The 22,148-nt window shown below is 31.8% G+C and overlaps 1 protein-coding gene across 1 annotated transcript in view; it reads right to left on the bottom strand.

Moving 5' to 3' along the window:
• Positions 1–18,360, bottom strand: part of LOC139512047 (uncharacterized) — a 64,160-nt gene extending 45,800 nt beyond the window's left edge. Inside the window, exons 1-8 of the mRNA XM_071299363.1 lie at positions 18,045–18,360; positions 14,758–15,268; positions 13,589–13,687; positions 11,814–12,109; positions 10,649–10,742; positions 5,897–6,010; positions 4,135–4,299; positions 375–1,373 (exon numbers count right to left, since the gene is read on the bottom strand). Of these exons, the coding sequence (XP_071155464.1) occupies positions 375–1,373; positions 4,135–4,299; positions 5,897–6,010; positions 10,649–10,742; positions 11,814–12,109; positions 13,589–13,687; positions 14,758–15,241 (2,251 nt within the window). The 5' untranslated portion in view covers positions 15,242–15,268; positions 18,045–18,360. The remainder of the gene's footprint in view (positions 1–374; positions 1,374–4,134; positions 4,300–5,896; positions 6,011–10,648; positions 10,743–11,813; positions 12,110–13,588; positions 13,688–14,757; positions 15,269–18,044) is intronic.
• Positions 18,361–22,148: the final 3,788 nt, after the last annotated feature.

The following is a 22,148-nucleotide window of genomic DNA, read 5'->3' as shown; positions in this document are numbered from 1 at the left end:
GTTAACAAATTAAAATATCTATAAACATATTTAGCTCCTCAAAAAAGGTGTGGCTTGTGAAACAGCTGTATTTACAAAGTGAAACCTATAGTTGTCACCAATGAACCATTCAAATAAAGTCAAGATCCAATAACTGTTTTTTTTTTTTTTATTCGAGCATCACTGATAGGTCTTTTTGTAGATGAAACTCATGTCTGGCACAAATACATATTTTTAATCTTCAAGTATCTATGATGACTTAATATATAGTGTTTTTTTTTGGAATTTTTATCTACCATCTTAAATATGGGTAAAAAAACTGTCAAACATAATGACTTAAGGTAAGACATTTTGAATCCAATGTCGATTCATTTTACCAATCAATAATAGTTTACCTTGTTTAATATTTTGTTCATCTGTAAGAACTGTGATATTCTGACTGTGACCATGTTGTAAAGTTATGTCAGTGTCATCTACAGGAGGTTTCATATGAGGAAAAGCTATGTCTTCTCTGTCATCAATTGCAAGAGCATACGATGGTTGTCTATTATATTTGGCCGAGTCTGGTATTGCTGTTTCAGAATGTCCCTCTGTGCAAGTAGTCCCTTTTCCAGATTTCTTTTCTGTTTCCTGTCCCTTTAAATTCTTTTCATTTTGAAATGAACTTGCACCTCCAATTGCATATGGGTTTTGACCACTTGCCTGCTGTTTTAGATTAGCCTCATGTGGAAAGATTTCATTTCTCAGTCCTAAATGCATTGTATTTTCGGTCATAGTTTTAAAAACAGATCTGATGTTAACTCCTTGTTGGAGTAATCTTTCCTTTGGGAATTCTTCTCTTTTTCTCTCCGGGAATTGTTGACTATAATAAAAATCTGGAAATCCTCGAACATAAACAAGCACAACATAAGCTTTGTCTTTGTAAATAACAACACCAGGGCACCCTGATGCACCTCTGACAAATTCACACTTAATTACTAATCTATCTTTTCTGTCCAACCCTATATATCCATTTGGTTTTCCGTACTCCTGACAAAACTTCTCCATGTCTTTCATTTTTGTTTCTGTAGGAGTCCAAAGACCAATCCCAAAATTAAAGTTTTTTTCATCACTTTTATTGTGGCCAATTAAATAAATCTCTTTATCATCATCCTCTTCGGGATCCAGACTCTCAAACAAATCTAAAGGAGGTGGAAAGTTTTTATTCTTTTCTCGTTTTAGTTTTAGAACTGCAACATCTAAAACTTCATTCTTATACATCACTTGTGGTTCTATTTTGAAAACATTTAAATCTGACTCTGCATTACTTGATCTTTTATTCTTGTCAACGTAATTAAAATCCACATAACATTTATCAAGGCTGCTTTCATACTCTGTGTTAATCATTTTGTTCCCTGTTCAAAACAGTTATGATAAATAATTATATGAAAAAAATACACATACACAATTTTAAAATATAATTTTTATAATATACAATTAGTAACATCTATATTAGATTGATTTTATTGATGGTTATCCTTTGTGTCTTGAAGATGCATACATTAGCAAAATGTACTCCCTCTTTACTCCAACCAAAAACAAGAGGCTGTCACAACGACAGCAAACCGGATTTATTAATATTTATTTGTGTCCTGGCAATATCACAAGAACCATTACTGATGAATGTTGAAAGTGAAAATCGTCAATATCAAATTTGACCTCCATTTTGTCATCAGTATCAACATCTTAAAATTTGAAAAGCTTTGGTTGAATGGTTCATGAGTAAATGCAACAACGTGAATGGAAACGCCATTTCACAATCTTTCAAGAACCATAACTCCTGAACGGTAAAAGTCAAAATCATCATTATTGAACTTGACCTCTAATTTGCCATCAGTAACAACATATAAAAATTTCAAAAGCTTTGGTTGAATGGTTCATGAGAAAATGCACGGACACGACTGGAAACACCATTTTTCAATCTTTCAAGAACCATAACTCCTGAACGGTAAAAGTCAAAATCGTCATTATTGAACTTGACATCTATTTTGTCATCAGTAACAACATATTAAAATTTTGAAAGCTTTGGTAAAACAGTTCATGCGTAAATGCACAGACACGACTGGAAACACCATTTTTCAATCTTTCAAGAACCATTACTCCTGAACGGTAAAAGTCAAAATCGTCATTATTGAACTTGACCTCCATTTTGTCATCAGTAACAACATATTAAAATTTGGGAAGCTTGGGTAGAACAGTTCATGCGTAAATGCACGGACACGACTGGAAACTCCATTTTTCAATCTTTCAAGAACCATAACTCCTGAACGGTAAAAGTCAAAATCGCCATTATTGAACTTGACCTTCATTTAGTTGTCAGTAACAACATATTAAAATTTTAAAAGCTATGGTTGAACGGTTCATGAGTTAATGCACGGACAACATTTATATTAAAATATAAAATGACATACAGTCATGGTTAAAATTTATATTAATTAATAGTAACTTCTGAAAATAAATTTACAGTAATCATCTCAAGACAAAGGGAGGTAATCAAACATATGCATAACAGTTCTTTAAAGTAAATTGAATTACCTCCCTTACACTGCTTTTAAATTGTCTAAATTGTCCTTTAACCAGACCCCATAACCATACCTGTAGTATGGAAACTTGTGGTATAATTTCAGAGAGATTTATACACTTAAACACACTTAAACACACCTTTGGAACCATAACCCCTAAAATCAATCCCAACCTTCCTTTTGTGGTTATAAATATTGTGTTAAAATTTTATTGATTTCTATTTACTTATACTAAAGTTATTATCTGGAAACCATCTGTCTTCCGATGACGCGGACAACAATGCAGACGACAACGACGCCGACAACGAAGAGAATGATGTGATACCAATATAGGACCAAATTTTTTAATTTTTGCGAGGTATATTACCAATGAGACAACTCTCCACAAAAAACCAAGCATGACGAAAAAAGTGTTGGAACTGAATGTTTGAATGAATTTTATAAGTCCAAGGAACATTACTGTGCACAAAATCATCAGACCACAACAAAATTTGAACTTGATCTGTAACTTGTCATTATAAAGCAATACCCCAAATATCAATCAATATCTTCATCAGCATGAAGTAAAAAAAGTGGGGAAAACTGAATTGCTGGATGGACAGACAGACAGACAGACGGACGGACGAAAGGACAGAAGGACAGACAGACAGACAGACAGTACCCTTCGACTTTGTCGGTAGAGGACTAATAAGGAAAGAAACAAAAGAAAAAACAAAAGAAAGCAAAGAAAATATAGTACATTAGCATTCATTGGATTAAGCTACAGGATTGATATGGTGTCATCTTGTGCATTAGTTAATGAATAAAATTGAGAATGGAAATGGGGAATGTGCCAAAGAGACAACAACCCGACAAAAGAGCAGAAAACATGTAAATGTGTAGTTGAAATATAAACTTCATACGATATATGATTTTCAAAAATTCAAAGTATCTGAAAACACATCTTAAATTATTACAATACAATTCAGCATCACTTTCAAGCTGCTAACAAATATTGAAGTAGTAGCAGAGAAAATTGTATCAGCAGATGGAGGAACAAACAGATGATCAGATAGACAAGGGTAAAACTTAATGCGCCCTCCACTTATTAGCGGGGGCATTAAAATAATTCTGAAGAAAGTTTATAAATGATTTATTAATCATTCGACAAATAATGAAAGTATGTTACATATATATTCTACTACTGCATCCTGTGTGATACGATATTTATTCACTCAAGGCAGTTAAATTTTCTAACTTTTTGAATATTTAAAACTGTTGAGATTGGGTAAATATCTTATTACACAAGATTTTGTGGTGTAATCTGTTTCTCTAACGATTTTCTAACAATATGCAGGCAAACTTATTCCTACTTTTTAAATGATCTGGAAAAAGATGTGTTCTTTCTATGTGACTTCATCAGGCATGGTCGCCTTTTTTCATGCCATCACAATTAGAAATTCAGAGGAAAGTAAGATAATTCGATGTCATAATCGGATTTTAACCAATGAAGAACAGAGATCAAAGGAACCACACGTTGATGATTTTTTTTTTATACAATAGATGCAGAAAGGGATAAATTGACAATAAATTAGAGAAAACCTATTATACTCACATATATTAACATTAACAACATGGGCTGCAGTTATGATTTTATCTTCACCTACTCTCCAACATGTCCCATTTGCCTTGGGTCCATGAAAAATTCCCACTGATTTTGATACTGCAAGGAGGATTTCCATTTTATGAGCACTTATTATATAATTTGGTTGGAATTCATCTAAAACAAACATCACAATAATGAATATTAAAGCATTTTTTTCAATTTTCATCTATGATTTTGTGTATCTTGTCTCCATTATATAAAGCAAGAAATATATAGTCTTATATTGATACTATTCATGCGAGTGGATTATCGAATTTATCCAATCGAGATAGTAAAATTTAAAATTTAACTATCGAGAGTAACTTTGTAAGAATCGGTTTCTGTCATGATTTTTTTGTTTAACGAAAATTCCCTCATTCCACATTCCACACAGTTGTCATTTAATTTACACCTGGGTAACGTTCAATATCCTAGCAGCTATGTAGGGCTACATAGTTTTAGACAACTGAACGTGTAGCTAGCCACTAGCTGCTGTCTAGATCTAATTAGCAGCTAGGCTAGCTACACATTCAGTAGTCAAAAAACTGCCTTAGGCCCTATGTGGACCTATGTAGCTGCTATGATACTGAAAGCAACCATGTAGGTATATTTTGATTCATCCTGTGAGCTGATAAAGGTAATGACACTAAAACTCATCCAATCATCTTCTGAGACCACATGTTGATTAAAATATTTTATACAATGGGTGCAGAAAAGGATAAATTGTCGGAGAATTGGAGAAATGATTTTACAGAAGATAAATTCAATCTTGATCTCTTCATAGTACATTTTGTACATGAATTTTCAGAAAACATTTTTTGCTACATTATCTATTTATTTAAAGTAACCATTTATTTTGTATCATATAATAGAATGTGTAATATTATTGTCATTTCCTGCAATACAATCAGATCAGACAAACATCAGAGAAAGTATCCAAAAATGCTGTTCACAAGCTTCAAAAATAATGCACTGTTGTTTGCAATCAGGTTATTTTTAATACCTGTGGATGAGAAGTTCTTATAATATTTAATAAATAAATAATACAACACGCATAATATTAAACTTAAACTTATCTTTATGTTGAATAAGAATGCAATTATTTCTTTATTCTAATAGAAATCATGAACTGCCACAGGATTTTAGTTCTTTCAGTATATCAGAATTGTTGTTTTTTCATTAGATATGATGAATATCCGAGAGAAAAAATAGTAAAATTTTGTTTGCATTGTTTAAAAATACCAATATTTCTTCTTTTGCCAAAAAATGCATATTTTTGCAATCCATCATTTCAAATGCTTCTGAAAAAGTTATTATTTTTATAGAATTTTATAATACATTTGGTATAACTATAAACTCCTGAAAATTTTTTTTTAAGTTAAATAAGAATGCTCGTTTTATACATCAGGATAGGTTGTTTTTATAACATCTGATGATTAATAGAGAAAAAGATACAAAAATGTTTAAAAATGACAATACTTCTTTCAATTAGAAATAATGCACTATTGTTTGCAGTCAGTCTTTTCTTAAATGCCTCTGGATAGGTTATGTTTTATATATTTTAATTATGTAAGGCAAAAGATAATTTATCCTTTTTTTGTTGAATAATAAAGATTTCTTTATTTTGAATGGATATTGTGTACCGTCATAGGATTTTTAAATTCTCTTTATTCATCATAACACCTAAGGTTGCAACTACAGGAGAAGAGTGTTATTAAGCACATATAAATACCTTTTTCTTTCTTTGGTTCTTTTTTTCCATCAAAGTAATTGATAGTATCATTTCCTAAGTTTACGGTTTCTGCATATTCCAAAAACTGATTAATAACAGTATTTGCAGGTAGTCCTAAAAAATCAAATAGTCAATATCAAATGTGTAAGACCTCTTTTAGTCTCAATTTTAACCACATTTTCTTACGGAGTTCAAGTTATCAATAATAGGTTGCACATGTACATGTGCGAGAGTGGATTCATCAGTATCTTTCAACTTGTAGTATGTTCTTACAGATGGTAAAATGAAGGGGTAGTATGATATTAATTATTCTTACTTTCCTTGATAAAGAGTAATGGTCCTTGATTGATTTAAAATACATTGGTTATATTTTAGTACCTGAGAAACAGATCAAACCACTAAACTTTCTCATTGACAAATAAACCATGAACATGAGGTCAAGGTCATATGAAACCTTCCAGACATATATGTACACCATTCAATCTTTCAATACACTAAATATAATGGCCCAATTACTTATAGTATCTAAGAAATAAACCAAACAACAACAAAAAACCACCAAAACAAAGCATTGTTCAATGAACAATAATAAATAGGTCAAGGTCAGATGAAACCTGCCAGTCAGATATGTATGCCTCGTCATCATTACATCCACCATATAAAGTTCACATATTGCTTATAGTATCCAGTCAGATATGTATGCCTCGTCATCATTACATCCACCATATAAAGTTCACATATTGCTTATAGTATCTTATAATCAGACTTAACCTTGATCCATGAAATGAGTTGAGGGTCGGATAAACCCAGTCTATAGACCATGCAAGGAATCATATATAGTTAGTTATCCTATTACTCAAAACAAGTGAGAAATTCAAACGACAAAAAATTTAGCATTCACTGAACCATAAAAATGAGGACATATGACAGATGGAAATTTGTAACATAAGGTATCCGCGTACAAAGGATGAAGCATCTAGGACTTCTTACCACTGAAATATAAAGTACAAATAGTCTATGCGGTCCCCAACACCACCGAATTGTAATCCTTCTATCCCCTATTCTGCAACATTCATCAAAGGCGAGACAAAGAGAATATTTGGCTCTTAAATTCTCAAATACTAGACAGTGCACTGTGTCACACAGAAACATCACACTTGCATTTTTACTTATCATTTTTGAATTTATTTTCAAATTCTCCAAAGAAAAAAGTTTTATTTTAAGTATCACAAAAACTTAAAGATACCAAAAATCATATGAATGAGGTCAAGGTTAGATGAATCCTGACAGACATGCAGACATATACATCTTACAGTCATTCCACTGACATCATAGGTAGTTATCTGAGAAATGGTCTTAACCATGAAAATTTTATTTAACCAATGAACCGTAAAAAAGAGATCAATGTCATATTAACCCTGGCAGAGTGGCATGTACACCTTGCAATTATTCTATGAACTGATTCAGGGGTGATCCAGCCATTCTCAAAAGGGGGGGGGGTTCCAAACCTAGGATAAAGGGAGGTTCCAATCATATGACACCAATCAAATGCATTGATCGTCTAAAAAAAGGGGAGTTCGAACCCCCAGAAACCCCCAGGATCTGCCACTGTGAATTCACCTTTTATTACCAAGTAAAGTTAACCTAACTGATAAATTTGGGTCAAAATCAATTTTTTTTATCATATTATAAACAATTCATTTAAAGCATAAACATAACCATATAAGGAAGAAACAAATTTCCATAAAAAATAAGTGGCTTATTATTAAATTATGTCAACATCACTGTGCTTAAACGGCTGTGGGTAACTTAAGTTACCCACAGCCCAAGATGGCGGACTCTAAACTCGTTGATATTTTATTCATACAAAATGTACCTTTTGCGACGTTTTTCATGCAGAATGTAAATATTTATAGGATTATTGAATAAAGAAATGACTAACAATTACCATAAATTTATTAATATAGAGTTCACTAAAGCGCAAGGTCAACTTTAAAAAATGCATAAGATGTCCGTAACTTTTTGATCGAAACTAAGCAGACTGTCCGTAACTTTATTTTTAGATGTGGGTAACTTTTAATTTAACATTTTAAGAATTATAATTTGAACAATTAGAAGACAATTAACATCATATTTGTAACCTTCGCAGCCGTTTATACTACTCATTCACCACCAAATGTGATTTTATTAACGCATCATACTTACACCACAGAAGTTTTATGTGGGGTTTGTGGTACTCCATACTGGTTATGGTTTGAACTTTTATTTACTAATGTGCGTCTTATCGACGTTTTTCGCTTGTCAGACCAAGGCTTTTCCATACTCTTTAATGTTTTGAGTTTAATTATATGTTTGCGGTTTACCTTCAACTCTGTTTCTTTCTATGTGTATTTTGATGAATACTCTTTGACGCGGCTCGGTATTTATACATCCCACCAGTTAGTTATAGTGTTATGATTTTTTGAATATGTTTCCTAGTATGTTTTTTTTCTCTCTTTGTATGTTATCAGGGGTTGTTAGACTATTAAATTATCCTGTTGTCCTACGTAGTTATTTATATTTTTATATTCTATGTCGAATTGTTACACTATGTTGACTGCTCTTTTCCTTTTATTGTCACTGCATGACTTTTACCTATTGTGTCTTTTAGTTTTATTCAGTTTAATGAGATTTAATGCAACTTGCATACAAATGAAATATGCAGCTAGCTGTAAAACTAGGTTTATTCATTTATACAAAATGTCCTTTTTTTTTAAAGTTTTCCCATTTACTGTAAATCTTGGCCAGGGTGCCGCAATATCACCGTGCGCAACGTCCCAGTGTGTCCAGATTGACACCCCTTTTATTTTACTGTCAATGCTGATGGGATTTGTTTTTGTGGGGATGAGAGAAAAGTGTTTTTGGCTTTTTCAAAAAGACGGGAAAAGTTTGTGCACTTAAGAGGGCCCTCATGGGGTTTTTGATTATGTGATTACTTGGCCGTTTTTTTAATGATTATTTGATTATTAAGCCAAATATTTTATGATTATTTGATTACCTAGGACTGTATTTTTAGTTTATGATTATTTGATTACTAAAGATAAGCAAATATTTTTTTTTTTTTTTTTTAATTTATCATATTTTATTGAAATCTGTACATTTGTTAGTTTTCAAACATCAAGTACCGGTACCTTATCCCGGCCTCGTTAACATTAGTAAATAACATATATATACAACTGTTAGTTTTTGTTAGTATTATACATACAATTTTCCATATTTGAAAATATTATATACCATATCAGTAATATCAAAAAAATGAAGTTTACCATTAAGATAATCAACCATAATTATCTAATATAACAAATGCACAGGTTATGAAAAAAATATATAATGTGAGTAGTTGAAGTAATAAAAATAAATATATATAAGCTATATATTTTTAGGTATGTCTGTAGATTATTTTCAAAATTATGAAGAAAAAAAAAAAAAAAAAAAATAAATAAGTAAATAGATAATTGAAAGATAAATATTCAATTTCAAGGAAATTATAAGTTTTTTGTTTGTTTTCAGTTATTTGCAGAGATGAATAATGTAGTTCTTTCTCATGTTAGAAACAATATATCATATGACCATTCTATTTCTACTAATTTATGTACACATATACAATGTAAAACAAAATATCTGATCATTCATCAAAAAGAATGGCAAAAGCATTCCAACTTTTGTCAAAAATTTCTACTCTTTTATTTTTAACAGCAATTAATTTTTCAGTGTTGTATAAAGATTTTATTTTACTTTGCACTGCCTGCATTGATAGAGATTTCTTAAAATATTTGCAGTTGAAAATATATTGTTTTATCTGCATATAAATCAAATTTGCAGCATTCCCCTTAAATGATTTTGTAGTATCCCCAGATAAGCAAATATTTAATGATTATGTGATTATATTGGCAAAAAAATGGTGATTATGTGATTACTAGGACCCCCCCATGAGGGGCCTCACTTAAGTCTCGTATAGTCTATCCACTGCATGCTTGGGCAATTTGGGTTCCCCTCCAAAATCCCGGATTCATGCTACCCTTGTCGTTGCTGGTAGAAAATCAGTAAGTGTATACATGCTACATGTATGTGTAAAAAATACTTGTGTAGTCTACTTGTTCAAAAATAAAAACGAACGATGATGTTTCAACAGTTTATCTGCTATGATCGGAAACAAGCCTCCGAACTAGGCGATACGGGTACCCCAACGTTATACAAAATGAGACCCGAGTTTTGCGGATTTATCGTGATTTTTTTCATATTTTTCCCAATTTTGTCTTCCATCGATACAATGAATTATATCATACTAGACATCTACTTCGTTTTGTGAATAGATATTCGATGCAATCTCTATCATCAGTTTAAACATTACATCCGCGTATGTCGATTCTTTGAAAGTTACGGACATCTCTATTGGTATGATCAAAAAAGTTACGGACAAGTTGTTTTGAAGTTACGGACAGCCTAAGTGTTTTTTAAAATCGTGCTGTGATCGTTTATTTTGTAGTATTTAATCACTTTTCCAGTTTAGGGGTTTCCCTTAACGATAAATACAACTTTTAAATTCAGTTGTTTAATTGATGCATTCGTGGTATTGTTATTCTATAGAAGAAAAGTATCTAACCGACGCGAGGCGGCTCCATCTTGGGCTGTGGGTAACTTAAGTTACCCACAGCCGTTTAAGCACAGTGAACATTACAAATACAACATAGACTACAATTGGTTTGAACGTACCAGATTTGTCTCTCTTATTTTTCTTTTTCTTTTTCTTTTTCTTTTTCTTTTCATTTAATTTTCCACTTTTCATTTCTTCTGAAATTTCTCTATCCTGTGAAATCAGAAAAAAATAAATTTTGAAATGAACACATTTTAAATTCATTTCAAAGTTTCATAATACACGTAGATAGATAGACAAAGAATTAATTGTATGTCTTTCATGTATGTAGTTTTGATAGTAAAATTCGAAAGTTAGTTTTAAAATCAAAATACTTGGTTTCTATTATGAAATTTTGTATCCGTTCATCATTAGGTAGTGAAAATATAGAACCTCTTTTATCTATTGATAAAAATGAGAATGGAAATGGGGAATGTGTAAAAGAAACAACAACCTGAACAAAGAGCAGAAAACATATGAAAGCAACCAATGGGTATTCAATACAGAGAGAAAATCCTTTGAGAATACCTTCAAAAGGGAAACAACTCTAACAAGAGGCTGTCACAACGACAGCAAACCGGATTTATTAACATTTATTTGTGTCCTGGCAATATCACAAGAACCATAACTGATGAACGGTGAAAGTGAAAATCGTCAATATCAAATTTGACCTCCATTTTGTCATCAGTATCAACATATTAAAATTTGAAAGAGCTTAGGTTGAATGGTTCATGAGTAAATGCAACAACATGAATGGAAACGCCATTTTTTTATCTTTCAAGAACCATAACTCCTGAACGGTAAAAGTCAAAATTATCATTCTTGAACTTGACCTCCATTTTGTCATCAGTAACAACATATTAAAATTTGGGAAGCTTTGGTTGGACAGTTCACGCGTAAATGCACGGACACGACTGGAAACGCCATTTTTCAATCTTTCAAGAACCATAACTCCTGAACGGTAAAAGTCAAAATCATCATTCTTGAACTTGACCTTCATTTTATTGTCAGTAACAACATATTAAAATTTTATAAGCTTTGGATGAACAGTATATGAGTAAATGCACGGACAACGTTTGGTTGCCGCCCGGCCACCCAGCCACCGGACCAACCGCCCGCCGTACATCCCCAAATCAATAAATTTGTCACAAAAATCCGGTTAAATCAGGTAAAAGGTGAATATTACCTGTTTCTTATTAAATGCTTTCAAATAAGTCTGTGTAATAAACTCATTTTAATGTGTACCTGCTCATCACCCGGCTTTGAAAATTTAGAACCTTCATAGCCTGTAGGATCTTCATTATTCTGTTGGTTATCTGATGAACCATTCTCAGGTTGTGACTTATCAGAGGGTTTGCTGTTTGGATTATTATCAATTTCTTTTGTTTTGTCACTACCCCCTTTCATAGTTTCTGAATCATTTCCACCAGCGTTGTCTGTTGGTAAATTGTCAACCTTCTTTATTGGGCTTGTTTCTGTGGTTGATGATTCATTGGTTGCTTTGTCTGTTGGACTAGCTTCATTTGAGCTAATTACTACATCTTCAAATACAAATATTATCAAATCTTTAATATGTCTTAAGCTAAAAAATGGGCTTTGCAAAGTATACCATTTTGAAAGATTTTAACAAAATGAAAAGGAGAATTTCAGCATATCAAATTGAAATTTCACCGTAAGGCCAGACTTTTTTTATTATCTGTTTAACGAGATCCGCCGACTCCACCTTTCCCGATTTTAGAATAAAAATAAAAGTAGTGCTTCTTACTTTTATTATTATTTTTCCCGCCGACTGTTACGAAATCCTCAGAAAAAAAATAAAATGTGTTGTTCACGATACTCGCTTTCAGTCAATTTCGTTATCGGTAATATTTAATTTTTACCAAGTCAATAAAACAGCAATTTTCATTTAAAAGTAAAGAAATTCAAGGCATAAACGATATATTTTCTTCTAAAAGATTTTTAAGCTGGTGGCATGCATTTCATACTTGTTACACGAGAGCGTACATCAAATCATTCTAACTTTCGTCAAAATCAGTTATTACTTCATCAGAACTTGATGAAATTAGCCTAAAGTAAACCTGTCATCCATGTATTGCATTAGAAACGTCATATTCCTTTCCAAATAGCGTATCAAACATCGTTTATTTTTGTAAATTTTTCTTCGTCCGACATTTAAAGTAGAACTACGGATCGGAATCGGGATTTCATCGGAAACGGACCCGCTATGACCGAAATCCGGATTTGTGCGATAATGACTACAGACGCATGAATGGCACTGCTGACAGACAAGGAATGAGCACAAAGGGAAAATTACGCTTTCCACACGCATTAACATACTTTTGGTTAGATCTTCTTGATTAATGTATATATTTCCATGTATAAGCATTGTTTCAATTTATAGGTTAAAGTTGCTTAACTCTGGGACTATTACACCAGAGACATATATACACATGTGTATATATATGCTACATACACTAAGAGGTTCCTGACTGGGTGACTGGTATATACATATATAGTGTATATGCAGCGAGGTTGATATATTTGAGTGGTGCCATGGATATACAGAATCAAAACATATTTTTATGTTTATATTAATAGAAGGGTTAACCAGAGACATATATAAACTATATGTATTTATATTTCTCTGGGTTAATATACTGGTCAGTTCTCATTTCATTGTTCTTGTATTTTGATAAATTCTAAAAAAAAAAAAAAAAAAAAAAAAAAAAGACACTTATAATGGTTTTACTTTTATTTTTAGTGTCGACTGGACCAATTTTGCACTTTTATTTTTTTTTTATTTCGCCCCCTCGACCCTAATTTTTTACAAATTTTCTCGTTAAACAGATAAAATAAAAAGTCTGGCCTAAACATCTCACTTGTAAGAGTAACCTACTACATGTATTGTATTTATCAGGCAATTTACATTTATGTTTAAAGATGCATTTCATTAAATTTTTTCTCAATTAGAAAATCATGAAAGTGCTATAACTTTGAAGTATATTTTTTCTCATACTAACCTTTTATATGTGCTGAATCATCACTTTTACCAGTTTTTTTGTCGATAAATTCTGAGACTTCAATTTGTGGTTCTTCCTCTAGTTTTCCAGCAGCAAATACTAAAAAAAACAGTGTGCATGTCAATGGTACAGGGATGCACAACTCGCACTATCATTTTCTATGTTCAGTGGACTGTGAAATTAGTGTCAAAACTATATATATTTTTTCTCATACTAACCTTTTATCAATGTTTATATGTCAATGTACATGTATGTGCTGAATCATCACTTTTACCAGTTTTTTTTTCAATTGGACTTCAACTTCATCAAAAACTATCTTGACCAAAAACTTTAAAGAGAAGCAGACACTAACATTTTCCATGTTCTATGGACCATGAAATTTGAGTAAAAACTCTAATTTGGCATTCAAATTAGAAAGATTATATCATAGGGATCAGGAGTACTTAGTTTCATCTTTTTCATGTTAATTAAACTTCAAATTCATCAAAAACCACCTAGACTAAAAAAATTAACCTGAAGCAGGACAGACAAAAGAACAAACAAACAAATGAAAGGAAGGATGGACAGAGAGATGAAGGAAAAAATGAATGGATGTAGAGACAGAGGGGCATAAATAAGGAGGTTCCAAAATGATTGGTTTTTTTTCATATTGAAAGTACGACAACAGTTACCATAACACATAATATGCCTGGAGAAGTAGATTTTCTTGTCTGTATCAAATGACTACCAGGTTCTGAGTAAAGCAACAAACTTACAATTTGTCACGGTTATTTTGAATGTAAAAGTTGAAGTCTTTGGTCATTTCAGTTGTATAAATTGCTATCCTATAATTTATACAGTCCTGTGAATAAAGGCTAATCTCAGTACCAATTATAAGAGAGATTGATCACTTGTCTTCTGAATTGAGGTTCAACACATTCAAAGGGAATTAGTATTCATACTACAGGAGGACTAGAAGAGGTGATCTGACAGTGAACATGTAATACAGGTGACTTTTAAAGCAGGTTTTACAGTACATCTACATGTACAACTGCAAAATTAAATAAAAACTGATTTTGTTTTAAATCAAAATGGTTGATTTCACTTTGCACTTATCATGCTAATAAAAATTAAATGACACAACTGTTTAAATTATACCAATAAACATTCTGTAAAACTAGTTTACTCACAATAAGAATGGTCATCTTCTGCATCATCTGACTTGGATCCAGGAACTTTATTCAATGTAATGCCTGTTGGTGGAGCCTCCTTCAAATTTGTCTCTTCTCCACTATTGTTTTTAATAATCACTGAAGATAGTACATCTTTATTTGTTTTTTCAACAGGTTTTTCTGGAATAGCATCAGATTCATGTTGTTTTTGATCTTGTTTCCCCATGCTATCATTTGCTTTTAATCCATTTGTATCAGATACACTTGTATTTGGGCCCTGCATTACGGACTCAGATTTAGTGGAGGTTTCTGGAGTTGCAAATGGTATCTCAGTATTTGTAACTACTGCATCCTCTACTTTGCCATTCTCATTAACTGGTGTATCCACTACAGGTATTGTCTCTTTTCCTTGAGGATCTGGTTTACTGGGTCTATAAGCTTCCCCTCTCATCTGGCTTCTACTTTCTTTTGATATTTTCCCTTTGCAGTTAAAGTTTCCCATGCTCTCTGTTTACAGTTTACTTGAATTCTGAAAATAATCAGAAGTCTGTAACTGATAGGTTGTTGATTCTCAGACATGTCAGACAGCTGTAATTATTTCTAATGTATTAATTAAACATGCTTAACCCACGGCATTCTATGTATGCTGGTCCCAAGTCAAGAGCTTGTAGTTCAGTTGTTGCTGTTGGTTCCTGTCTGTTATAGGTTTGTTCTTCTTAAAGTGTTTTGTTATCAAATTAGGCTGTTGAATAGTTTTCTCAAATGAATCATTTTAAATATTTTAGGTAAGGCGCCTTTTATTATGTTTATAGGCAACACTACAGTATGGTTTTTTTCTCATTGTTGAAAGGGTATGGTTGCCTATAATTGCTTACATCCATTTCATTTGAACTTGATAGTAATATGTTTCATTGGCAATCATATCACATCTCCTTAATTATGGATATGGTTAACATGGTTAAGAAAAATTAGACATTTCCATTAACACGAGTTTAAAAGATTTATAATTATAAATTACAAGTGCATTTTTTCATGGACAGAATTTTGTTTGTTTTCACAGAGTCTTGGTCACATGATGTTATTTTGCATCTTCTATTTCTGTTCATAGTCTGAATAATTAAACGGTTTACTTCAAGTGAGCATGGACTGTTGCTGTTGGTCCATTGGACACAAGAGTCACAGATGTGAACTTCATCATGTATCTATGCAATATTGTTATAAACTATGGAGATGTGGTATCCACCTAAGCAAAATCACATAGATGTAAATAACCATAGGTAAAACGTCTGTCCTTTCTCCAAAACAATCATGTCTGTTACAATGAGAATGGACCTTCAATATGCTGCTCACATCAATATGTCAAATATCAAACCTGTAGAATATACCTGTATAATCTTTTAAGGGCTAATGTGTAAGGAAATTCAATCCTTTTTTAGCCCACCCAAATTCGTACATGTTCTAAAAACTAAACTCATAACAATCCTGCATTTTATGGGTCACTTTTGGTTGACGAATAATTCATATTTTAAATAGTTAATATTTAAAGAAGTCAAAATTCTTCACTAGAACTGGTATTTAATTTTTCTTTATGCCAATCCACTCATATTCAACAATAAAAAATAATTGTCTAATTTATCACCATGATCATGATGATCACTAGAACTGCAGCATTGTACAGTACATAAAATCTTCCCAATGATGATCAAGATGAATTTAAAGTTATCAACGGCCTAAGTGGCCTCAAAGACACAACATTTTCGGGTAAACTGTTCCAATCGTTTAAATAATTTGTTGGAAAAATGTCTTAAATGAAATGATGAGTTACATCGACATGATCAAGGCTATAAGTTTTAAATTGTGTCTCCATGAGTATAAGAAGTTAAAACAGTGAAAAACCTTTCAATATGTTCATGTGGTACATCTGATCACACCCGTACGAAATTATAAGGCGTATTACGCCTGGAAATAAGGCGTAAACCAGGCGTAAGTGGTAGTTACGTGTCTAATTCCAAGCGTAAGGGAGCAGGAAACGTAAATTTCTAGTCCTTACGGGCGTAGAAAAAAGCAGGAAACCTGGCGTAAATTAAAATAAGCAAGGCGTAAATTAAAATAAGCAAGGCGTAAATTTTCTTACGGGCGTAAAACTGTTGGTATGGCGTAAATAGAAATACCCATAATGCTTTGTTTAAAGGATCATGGGATTTTTTTTTCAAAATTTGGCTCTTTGGTTTTAGTTTGCAAGAGTTGGACACATGGCAGCTTCATATATTCAGGGATAATTTGCTTGTTTTGTGCTTTTTGGAAGAATCTGAAATTGGAAATACTGAATTACATAAATTAATGAAAATTGTGAAATAAAAGGAAAGAAGTAATACATGGTAAATAATAATAATGTGAGTATAAGTAAGTATTATGTTCTATCAGAATTTTTGAAATCCCAAAACCTTTATCCTTGCATAATTAAAATTAAAATCTTTTACTTTAAGTTCAACTGCAGTATTATCATATTTTAGTTCAAAAGACAATAATTTTCAAAAACAACTTAGTTAAAATGCTACTTTTATTTCAAGAAAAAATAATGGTCATAATTCTTATTTAAACTTAAACTTATTTGAGCCATTGTCTGCATAAAATGTATTTATTTCTATATTAGCTTCTTCAATGGTTAATATTACAAGTTTTTTGTCAAACAATAAGAAATAAAAACAACAGTACAGAAGTTTGTATCAAATACACAAAAGTACACAGCTTAGGTTAATACACTGAACTAAAATAAGTGTAGTACTATGTAAGGATATTACGCCTGGTTTATTTACTGACCAGGCGTACTCATTTGCATATTACGCCTATTTTTTTGTGAACCAGGCGTACTCATTTAAATATTACGCCTAATTTTACGCCTGGTTTACGCCTTATTTACGCAAAGTTTACGCCTGGTTGACGTCTGGACATGCATTTTGTAAACACTGCAATGCCGCCAGGATAAAGTATGATTTTTACGCCTGGTTTCCGTGTCATATACGGGCGTCACAGTTCGTACAGGTTGAGTCGCCTGAAGATTTCATAATTATAGCGAAAAAATGGGGGAAATAAAATTTTGAAATCTACTCTGACGTCCAACAGCTGTTTTGCCAGACAAGCTGGGACGTCCCACGGCCCCAGCTTGTCTGGCAAAACAGCCGTTGGACGTCGGAGTAATCTCGGACTACAGGCGACTGTGATCTGATTCAAAATCTTATATGTTTGTCAGTATCATTCATGATTCTGGCAAGTTTTTAAAAAACATATTTAGAGGAGGGACTTACCGTATTACCTTCAGTGAAGCTACTCCTTCCAGACTTTATAAATTATATAGTTACAAAAACGTAAGGTCTCCTAAATGACTCATAATTTCATAAAGGTGACAAAGTAAAAGTACAAAAAAGAAACAATTTTCCTTTTGTTTCTTTCCCTTTTTCAATCGTTGTAGAAATGCTTTGTATCAGTCCGATTAAGACAATTACAGGTATTATATGAACACATTTTTAAAACTACGTCTCTCGTGGTTGTTATGTCATAAATGGAAATGACAAACTTGTCAAATTCCCTAGTCTACTTTGGGGAAATCCTTGCACTTTCTCTTTTCATTATAAAGTGTATATTTTAAGGCAATTATAGAGTGTTGAAATTTACATTTTGACATAATTTTCCGAATACAAAATAAAATAATTCATATCCCACTAATAAATTTTATGTAACGCAAACATTAAAAATAATTAAAAAAAAAATCACATTTAGATATCATTTGAGTAAGAAGTGTTTAATAAATCAATCGGTTAACTGAACGTTTTGCGGTTGTTAGTATAACCTCCTTGGTAAAATTTGGCGGGAGTTTTAAATATTACACATTGCCATAAGTTCAAAATCTGATTGATACTGGTGCTCTGGAAATGAAAGAGGAAGAAATCGTATAAAAAAAAGAGCACTGAAAGCTTCTAACAAAATAAATTGGCTAAATTTGAAGATTTGGCTCAATTAAAACAACTTCAACAACGAAAAATTTCAGAACAGCTCTAGTCAGCACGGGGGGTTGGGGGGGGGGTAACTTATATTTATGAATTATGAGTGATGATGAGTTAGTGCTTATATAAGCATGGGTCATATTTTAAATATTGTATATAAGTATAGGTCATTCTTTCTTAAATATTTATATAACTATAGGTACTGAATTTCAGTGAATGTTATATTAAAACGGGTACGTTTTTTGAGGCAAAAATGGCACATCCCTACCAAAAAAATATCGAAATTTGTGTTTTTTTCAACATCTTTAATATAATATCATATTATCTAAAAGAAAATAGTATTTAAAATCCCTATGCTTTAAATGTTTTATAGGTACTTAGATGAATTTCAATTTCTTGCTTAGGTGCGGAAGTTATAATAGTACATATGAATACAACTTATAATCCATAATGCTATTTTATAGTTTCAAAGTCCTGTGTTTGCACTGAGACTACTATAACACATGTTATAGTAGTCTCAGGTTTGCAGCAGCTATTCTGTACGTGTTAAGCTAAAATTATTAATTTAATCTACAAGAGAGCTTATGGGCAAATGCTTGTACAACGTAATTTTTCTTCTCTGTTTTGCATTCTCAGCAACGGCAATTCTCAGATAGTCATCTCTATTTCAAAATTAAGTTTTTATATCATACAAGCGCCTTTTCAAGTTAAAATTAAAAAATAAATTACAATGCGTTTGTAATAATTCGCTATTTAGTTTCCAAATATCGGCTTAAACAAGTGCATTAATTTTCATTTCAAGTATATAGTTATCATATATTTACGTAATTTTTTTTAAATTTTAATTCAACGATTTTAATTTTGAGACTGGCTTTTCATATTTTTTTGACAGATGCATAAAGCGTCCATGTGTAATTAAAACTTGAAAATAAACTTACCTAAATAGAATTAATTATAAATTAATCCGTTTCGAAAATTTACTTATATCCCAAAGTAAGTAACACAAGTATCCAAAATGATAAAAGTTTATCCAATTCGAAAAAAATCACAAAATATGAAAATCGACGGATTTTTTAATACCGATTCATGTTTATGACCTACCCAGTTATTTCCAAACGAAAGTACTCTTCGGGATTCTCTACCCTTTTCATTAATAGAAAATAATTTTTCGAAAATCTATTTGATGTACAAATGACTACTGAGGTAAAACGAAAATGAATAATTCTACCCGGAATGGCATTATAGTCTAAACATTAATTGTTTACCGAATTTTATAACTATGAATAACAACAATAGAGTACGAAGGGAATGGATTCTTCCAGATCCTTTTACATAATTCTTGTCAAACAACTTTGCAATGTTATTAAATATCCAATATGAGAAGTACTGTTCACATTATTTATATGGGAATAATTGTAAATATATACTGATATAAAAGAATAGAAATGGATATCTTATTTACAAATCGAAGACAATTCAACCGTAAAAACTTATTTACAGTTTATTTAAAATTTCATTGATTGACTGAGTCTGGTTGAACGTAAAGCTGTAGGTCAAGTTACGTTATTTTGTATGTTCAGGATAAAAATGAGTTGATTGGAACTCCAGGCAATCTATAATAAAGTTAATAACGGCGTTGGAACTTAATTACATTCAACCACACGGTGGGTATGGTTGTCCTGCGAGAGAACGTTCTGTGCTGGTGATTTGGTCCTGTCAGGTGCTGGTGGGTCCTGATTCTGTGCTGGTGGGTTTGCCTTTTACATTGTATCAGAACGGCAATAAAACGACTGTTTTGTTGCTTAATTTTTCTCTGATGCGTCATAAGTACCATGCAAAGTATATTACAACAATATTATATTGCAAAAGTCGTGCAAGTTCGTTAAACGGAATTGTCCTGACGCTGTGCTGGTGATAAGAAAAACGGTCCGGGTTCTGTGCTCCTATGTCCTGGTTCTGTGCCTTTATATTTTAGTTAAAAGTGGCATATATTCAAGATCATTGATGCTGTACTGTTATTGACTAATTAACTGTTGTCTGCTTTCTTGAAATTGACATTGTTGTGAATCCGTTTACTGTTATTATGAGAGAAAAAATACCCCTATTTTTAATTTTTTTTTTTAAAATGAACTGTAATCTGATTTATTGGCCTGTTAATGGAACCCTCCTTGCCCCCTTTTAAGATAAGAAAATATGTTTACGATCATTTTGCAAGATCACCAAAATACGTTGTAATTTATACAATACTTATATAAAGTAAATGATGTGGTAAGTTTGTTGTCAATGGACTTTCCATAAGAAACCAATGGAAGTATGTGTTAACAACCATACGTCATCGTAAGAACTTCAACAGTAACCCATAAAATATAAATGTAAAAGGTTTTGCATAAAAATGGAGAGCAAAAATATAGAACAAAGGACTTTCTGAAATATAAGTGGTTGATGATAATACATAACAGTTAAAAAGGTTGAGGATGAACACGGATGCGGCCAATTTCATTTCTGACAAAAATCAACTGAAAAGTGACATTTTTTTGGCATATTTGATAGATTTTTTATATTTAAGCATGAATCGGAGTGTTTTTAATGACTAATTCAAATAAAATCTTTCACATAAACTAATCGAATCAACTGAAATAAACACAAGTGTATAAAAAGTGTCCAAAATCTTTCGTCAGATGAACCTGAAATTTGAGGCAAAAATCGACCCTTACTGGACCTACTCCATAAAAATAAAACACAAAAGGGAGCTCACATCAATAGATTTAACACCCAATCTCCCATAAAACCATGCAAAACAGTCCACAAGGGGGGTCAACAGATTCGATTCAAACTTTGTGTGCTTAAAGAATATAATGAAAGAAGCCCATAAAAAAAATATTTCATCTGGTTCCCATTACATTCAGCTTGGAGATGCTGAAATGTACCGGGAACCAGTTTTCCCATGTTTGAGGCAGTATTTTTCTATAAAATTGACCAATTTCAACACCCTGAAACTTATAAATGCGGAAAACAACGAGATAAAGAATGATGATTTATTGAATAATCAAGTATTAAAGCTTTAGAAATTCACCAGCACATACATTTTTCAAGAAACAGTTTGTGGATTATTCCAAGGGAGATAATCCAGTAAAAAATATTTTCTGAAAATCATAAAAAGTACATTTTTTAAAAACTATCCATGGCTGAGCCTTTGGTCCATTAAACATATATGGAAAACTCACTTTGTTTTTTTATTTGGAATACTTAATTATGTATTTTAGATACCAATCGTGCTGGGGTCTCATTTCATATTTTCTAGAAATCTTCAAGAAAAATGCCTAAATTTACAAATTTTCCTTAATTAGTTTAAACAAGCAATGGTAGATAATTTTGAAAACTAAGTGTTTCCTTTTCAAAAACACTATA

The sequence above is a fragment of the Mytilus edulis genome, chromosome 2 (assembly GCF_963676685.1).
Source record: "Mytilus edulis chromosome 2, xbMytEdul2.2, whole genome shotgun sequence".
Taxonomy (NCBI): domain Eukaryota; kingdom Metazoa; phylum Mollusca; class Bivalvia; order Mytilida; family Mytilidae; genus Mytilus; species Mytilus edulis.
The sequence above is the reverse complement of the archived record's forward strand: the minus strand, read 5'-3'. Positions and strand labels throughout refer to the sequence as shown.